At 43.7% G+C, this 7,500-nt stretch overlaps 1 protein-coding gene across 1 annotated transcript in view; it reads left to right on the top strand.

Annotated features, from left to right (window-relative positions):
• LOC114547063 (neuronal PAS domain-containing protein 3-like) overlaps positions 1-7,500 on the top strand; it is a 194,616-nt gene that overhangs the window by 51,398 nt on the left and 135,718 nt on the right. Inside the window, exon 2 of the mRNA XM_028566294.1 lies at positions 6,276-6,520. Within this exon, the coding sequence (XP_028422095.1) occupies positions 6,364-6,520 (157 nt within the window). The 5' untranslated portion in view covers positions 6,276-6,363. The remainder of the gene's footprint in view (positions 1-6,275; positions 6,521-7,500) is intronic.

Raw genomic sequence — 7,500 nt, 5'->3', positions numbered from 1 at the left:
CCTCTGCGGATGGATGAGCTGATAATGTAAACAGATACCCCGATATCTGGATGGAGCAGAAACGAAATTATGCCCAAAGTTTATTCCAATAATATAAATTGAACAAAAAATGACTTGTGTTGGAACAAAAAATTGATGCGGGCCTGAAAGTAAACGTGCTTCAGTCTTGCAGGAACATATACAGTACAGGCCAAAAGTTTGGACACACCTTCTCATTCAATGTGTTTCCTTTTTATTTTCATGACTATTTACATTGTAGATTCTCACTGAAGGCATCAAAACTATGAATGAACACATATGGAATTATGTACTTAACAAAAAAGTGTGAAATAACTGAAAACATGTCTTATATTTTAGATTCTTCAAAGTAGCCACCCTTTGCTTTTTTATTAATAAGGGAAATAATTCCACTAATGAACCCTGACAAAGCACACCTGTGAAGGTAAAACCATTTCAGGTGACTACCTCATGAAGCTCATTGAGAGAACACCAAGGGTTTGCAGAGTTATCAAAAAAAGCAAAGGGTGGCTACTTTGAAGAATCTAAAATATAAGACATGTTTTCAGTTATTTCACGCTTTTTTGTTAAGTACATAATTCCATATGTGTTCATTCATAGTTTTGATGCCTTCAGTGAGAATCTACAATGTAAATAGTCATGAAAATAAAAAGGAAACTCATTGAATGAGAAGGTGTGTCCAAACGTTTGGCCTGTACTGTACTATATTCCAAATAGAGAGTTTTAGGAGCTTTAAAGTCCCAGTGTGTAGCGTGTTTAGTTGTTCATATCAAAATCTGTGTTGCTCGTTCACAAACGTGTCCTTTTTCGTGAATATTTACCTCCACCATCAATTCCAAGTATTCTTATTGGCTTGAAATTTTACATTTGCGTTTGCATGAACTGGGGCAGACACTCCCATAGACAGTGTATATATAATGGACCAGCAGACCCCGTGTCTCTGGTCTGAGACCAGTGGGGGATATCAGAAGTCTCTTTCCCGGTGCTGGCTGAGTGTTACTGAGCAGCCTCCAACTGAGCTTGAAGATGTAGATGTGACGTGAGCAAACTGTCTGAAAGTGTGAAGTCTTCTGGTAGCTGTGAGAGAGAAATCTCAATCATTCCCAATCTTACAGAGACGGAGAGTGTAGGTATATGTAAGGAGATAACATAGACACAGGCTAATTACTGATCACTAACATGCTAGTTAACATTAGTAATTAAATCACTAAACAGATAACATTAGTAATTAAACTTAAACAGCTAATGGAAGTCCAAACTGCATGTGAGCTTCTCCTGTAATTCCTCTACTGTGTGACAGTAAGTCTCGTGGTTATGACCCAATCGTTAGCCTATTGTTATAAAAGCGTCTGCTACGGAGCCATAACGTGAGCTACAAGGTAATGGAGCCTTTTATACATTGTCGTGTTTCTTTAGAAATAAACAACGGACAAATAGAGTCTTTAAACGCTTCAGATGTAAAGTTATTCGCTGTCAAAGTGACGTCAAAATGAATGGGAGTCAATGGGATGCTAACGGGAGGTGATCGCTTTGTAGCATCAAAATGGCGCCACCCTAACCTGTTGTTGGTCAATGGCGCAATCACCTCCCGCTGCCTCAAGATAGCAATACTCTCAGAAGGCACCTGAACACACCTCCCTGTAAGACCAGCACGCCCAGAATGCACCTGAACACACCTCTCTGTAAGACCAGCACGCCCAGAATGCACCTGAACACACCTCCCTGTAAGACCAGCACACCCAGAATGCTCCTGAACACACCTCCCTGTAAGACCAGCCCGCCCCAGAATGCACTTGACCACACCTCCCTGTAAGTCCAGCACGCCCAGAATGCACCTGAACACACCTCCCTGTAAGTCCAGCACGCCCAGAATGCACCTGAACATACCTCCCTGTAAGACCAGCACGCCCAGAATGCACCTGAACACACCTCCCTTCCTCTGCCAAACACAACCCAATCGCTGTTGTTGGTCTGAACGCTGGAATCTGCTCGACGACAGGTTGTGGCGTCACATGACTGATGGCCAGTTTGACCTCCAGTTGACCTGGAAGTTAAACCTGGACCACCCGGCAGGTCTTCCCAGCATGCTCTCTGCCTACGCTCTCTTAAAACAGTCGCACTCGTACAGAAACGCACATATCTCTTCCTTTCGGGTGACAAGCTCTTTAAAAAGCCATCGACCCGACTCGCTGAACTTTACGACATCACACACTCACATGCACGCACGCGCACACACACACACACACACACACACACACACACACACACACACACACACACACACACACACACACACACACACACACACACACACACCTTGCCTGCCATGACAAGCTCTTTAAAACACCATCAAGTCACCCGGCTGAACTTTATGACACTGTTTTATTTCATGTTTATAAGACCCAACACACACACACACACACACACACACACACACACACACTCACACACACACACCGATCAAAAGTGTTGCATTTACCTACTCAGCCGGTACATGATAAATATGTCTGTTTGAGTCAAGGTCAAACACACCTCCTTGTTCACTTACGCACACTCTAACATACACACACACACACACACACACACACACACACACACACACACACACAAATAGAGCAGACGGACATGAAGACATATTTGTCGTCCATCAACATAATACTTTCCAAGTTTGCAGAACAAATAAATTCCGTCTGCCTCGCTCTCCCAGCAGCCGTCAGGCTTCATAAACACACACACACACACGCACACATATACACACACACACATATATACATTTACACACATATACACACACACACATATACATATACACACAGACACACACAGACAGATAGACAGATGCACGCACACACACACACACGTATACATATACACACACAAACAAACACAGACACACACTCATACACACACACACAAACAGACAGACAGACAGACAGACAGACACACACAGACACACACACACAGACACACACACACAGACACACACAGACAGACACGCACACAGACACACAGACAGACACACATACAGTACGTGGGAGTGAATATAGTGAACATACAGTATTGTGGTTTTAAAATCAGAAATCTTCTGCTGCCTTATTTATTTAGTTATACATTTAAATAAAGAGTCCATCCTTCTTCTTTAAGTCTTTGATATCCCGTTCATTCCTTCCCTAAGTTTCCATTTCTTTATTGCTTTAAAAAGAGCCACTTTTTAACGCTGACGTTATCCTGCAAAATGTTTATTTCACAGCTTATAATAATGATCCCTCATTTACTTTTTCCTCTCTTTTCCTCTCTTCTCCTCTCTTGTCTCTCCTCTCTCTTCACCTCTCCGGTCTTTTCTCTCCTCTCTTCTCCGCTCTTGTCTCTCTTCTCCTCTCCTCTCTTGTCTCTCCTCTCTTCTCCTCTCTTGTCTCTCCTCTCCTCTCCTGTCTCTCCTCTCCTGTCTCTCTTCTCCTGTCTCTCTTCTCCTCTCCTCTCTTGTTTCCTCTCTTGTCTCTCTTCTCCTCTCTTGTCTTTCCTCTCCTGTCTCTCTTCTCCTCTCTTGTCTCTCCTCTCTTCTCCTCTCTTGTCTCTCCTGTCTCTCTTCTCCTCTCTTGTCTCTCCTCTCTTCTCCTCTCTTGTCTCTCCTCTCCTCTCCTGTCTCTCCTCTTCTCTCCTCTCCTCTCCTCTCTTCTCCTTTCTCTCCTCTCCTCTCTTCATTTAGTGTTTGTTCTCCCTAATAAATAAATGACACAGTATGAAAATTATATTCTTTGCCAGATGACAGCTATTTTTCATCTCTAGCCCTAAACAATTCCTCCTCCTCTTAAGTGTTTGTCCCGCTATCTCTCCATCTCATCCCTCTCCTCCTCTTTACATCCCCATCTCCCTCTCTCCCTCTCTCCCTCTCCCTCTCCCTCTCTCCCTCTCTCCCTCTCTCCCTCTCACCTCTCCCTCTTCCTCTCTCTCTCTCTCTCTCCCTCTCTCTCTCTCTCTCTCCCCCACTTTTATCCCTCTTACACTTTTTTTTTTTAGCTCTGGCAAAAATTAATCACCTGTGTGTGTGCGTGTGTGTGTGTGTGTTATGGTGTGTGTGTGTGTGTGTGTGTGTGGGGGGGGGCCGGCAGGAAGCCCACAGAGGTTTTTAGCAGCTGATTTATTGCCGAGTTAATTCATAACGGCGTCCGATGATGATGGGAGGCCACAGGAAAGTATGTTGTTGTTGAAGGGTGAAAGAGAGAGAGGGAGAAAGAGAGAGAAAGAGAGGGAGAATAAACAGAGCGGCTCTTTCATATAAAGTAATAGAGTGGAAAGTAAGTGATGGAGAGGTTGGAGGAAGAGAGGAAGTAATGGAATAAAGGGAAGGAGAGATGGACTGTCAGGTACTTCCATTATAGTGTAGTTTCCCTGTGAGTTAATTCAGTAAAGGAGAGAGGAAAGGGGATTAGGGAACAAGGTGATGTCTGAAGTTCTTTCTTGTGTTGATCTGACAGACCTTCTCTGGAAGTCATTACGTGGTGTCGTCTGCATATTTGCATTTTCTCATATCTAATAATTGTCATCTCCCAGATCTAAGAGAAGTCTGATTCATCATTTTTTTTTTTACTTTTTACCATACGTGGGGGTCACTTGATACGCAAATATAGGTCACTAGATAATGATCTTAAATGTACAGTGCGGCTCATGAGTTTATGAACCCATGCTAAAGTTGACTAAAAAGAGGAATGTAAAAAAAACAAAATCATCTTTTGAAAATTGATCTTAATGCCTTAATTGAAAAAATGAGGTACAATCCACCCTTTATGGACACCAATTTTCTTTGTGAATGACTAATGTATGGTAAATAAATAAATGTTATAAACAGATATAAACAGATTGGCATGGGGTACTTTCCATAAAATCACCTCTCAATGCAAATCAAACCAGCTATTAGGCTAACTGACATAAAACCATGCCAATAGGTATGGTGAAGGGTATGTGATGATGTGGTGGGTATGGTGAAGGGTATGTGATGATGTGGGGGGTATGGTGAAGGGTATGTGATGATGGGGGGGTATGGTGAAGGGTATGTGATGATGTGGGGGTATGGTGAAGGGTATGTGATGATGTGGGGGTATGGTGAAGGGTATGTGATGATGGGGGGGTGGTGAAGGGTATGTGATGATGTGGGGGTATGGGTGAAGGGTATGTGATGATGTGGGGGTATGGTGAAGGGTATGTGATGATGTGGGGGGTATGGTGAAGGGTATGTGATGATGTGGGGGGTATGGTGAAGGGTATGTGATGATGGGGGTATGGTGAAGGGTATGTGATGATGTGGGGGTATGGTGAAGGGTATGTGATGATGTGGGGGTATGGTGAAGAGTATGTGATGATGTGGGGGTATGGTGAAGGGTATGTGATGATGTGGGGGTATGGTGAAGAGTATGTGATGATGTGGGGGTATGGTGAAGGGTATGTGATGATGTGGGGGTATGGTGAAGAGTATGTGATGATGTGGGGGTATGGTGAAGGGTATGTGATGATGTGGGGTATGGTGAAGAGTATGTGATGATGATGGGGGGGTATGGTGAAGGGTATGTGATGATGTGGGGTATGGTGAAGGGTATGTGATGATGGGGGGGTATGGTGAAGGGTATGTGATGATGTGGGGGTAGGGTGAAGGGTATGTGATGATGTGGGGGTATGGTGAAGGGTATGTGATGATGTGGGGGTAGGGTGAAGGGTATGTGATGATGTGGGGGTAGGGTGAAGGGTATGTGATGATGTGGGGGGTAGGGTGAAGGGTATGTGATGATGTGGGGGTAGGGTGAAGGGTATGTGATGATGATGATGGGCTATTTTAATTCCAAAGGCCAAGGGAACTTTATCAGGATGCATAGTATCCTGGATCCATGAAATAACTGGCCTTTAAAAATAAACATCTGCCTCTATGGGAATTGTGGACTGACTTATGTCCCCTGTATTTTAAGGAAGAACATTTATTTATTCATGATACATTATTCATTCACAAAGAAACTTGGTGTCCTTAAAGATTGGATTTTTCCTAATTTTTTCAATTAAGGCATTAAGATCAATTTCCAAAAGATAATTTTTGTATTCCTCTTTTTAGTCAACTTTAGCATGGCTTCATAAACTTATGAGCACCACTGTATATTATAGACGTCTTGCAAGCATTCTGACTCACTTCTTTTTCAAAATCGACAGTCATACATGTTGACGCGAGACGATATCCATGACGTCTTACGTTCTTTGCGTGCTCTTTTCCCGTCCAGGCTGCAGGCTCTGAGAAAGGAGAAGTCGCGGGACGCTGCGCGGTCGCGGCGGGGGAAGGAAAACTTTGAGTTTTACGAGCTGGCCAAGATGCTGCCGCTGCCGGGCGCCATCACCAGCCAGCTGGACAAGGCCTCCATCATCCGGCTCACCATCAGCTACCTGAAGATGAGGGACTTCGCCAACCAGGGGGACCCACCGTGGAACCTGCGCATGGAGGGGCCTCCGCCCAACACCTCGGTCAAAGGTAGGACCGGCTCACTCAGGGCCTCAGGAGGGGGGGGGGGATGTCTGTAAACAGTTTCCTAATGCTCTGTCAACGCTGGACTCAGATTTATGCAACAGAGAAACAACACTGTGGGCCCTATTTTAACGATCTACAGTACAGGCCAAAAGTTTGGACACACCTTCTCATTCAATGTGTTTCCTTTTTATTTTCATGACTATTTACATTGTAGATTCTCGCTGAAGGCATCAAAACTATGAATGAACACATATGGAATTATGTACTTAACAAAAAAGTGTGAAATAACTGAAAACATGTCTTATATTTTAGATTCTTCAAAGTAGCCACCCTTTGCTTTTTTATTAATAAGGGAAATAATTCCACTAATGAACCCTGACAAAGCACACCTGTGAAGGTAAAACCATTTCAGGTGACTACCTCATGAAGCTCATTGAGAGAACACCAAGGGTTTGCAGAGTTATCAAAAAGTAAGTCAGGGGGGTCAAACTCAACTTCACTAAGGGCCACACTGGAAAAAGCGAATGGCACCAAGGGCCAGACATGGAGAGTTTATTGACGTGCTTTAATTTAATCGAAAAAGTCAAATATCTTTGACTCAATTGTTGCATGTCTCATATAGTCTTCTCACTCACCGTTTGGTCCCCATGAAGTCCTGAAAAAATCAGCAAAGCCATCCTAGAATTTAGCAAATCATGCAAATCAATGTTTACATTTTCTCAGTGGGCTACCGCCCAGCTGACCCACAACAAGCTCTTTCACAGCCTGAATATGCAAACTCTCCGGTTATGCTTCTGGGGGAATTTCTGAGTCTCAAAGTCGGAAAATTTGTCAAATTCTGCTTTGAGTGTCTCGTAATTACAAGTTGAAAAACAGATTCCCATGTTTTTGGTTTGACGCACAAATAGGCGGACCAAAATTGATTGTGAACCTAAATTGAAATGCGGGCCGGATCAGAATTTGCGAGGGGCCAGATTTGGCCC

The sequence above is a fragment of the Perca flavescens genome, chromosome 20 (assembly GCF_004354835.1).
Source record: "Perca flavescens isolate YP-PL-M2 chromosome 20, PFLA_1.0, whole genome shotgun sequence".
Lineage (NCBI taxonomy): Eukaryota > Metazoa > Chordata > Actinopteri > Perciformes > Percidae > Perca > Perca flavescens.
The sequence above is the reverse complement of the archived record's forward strand: the minus strand, read 5'-3'. Positions and strand labels throughout refer to the sequence as shown.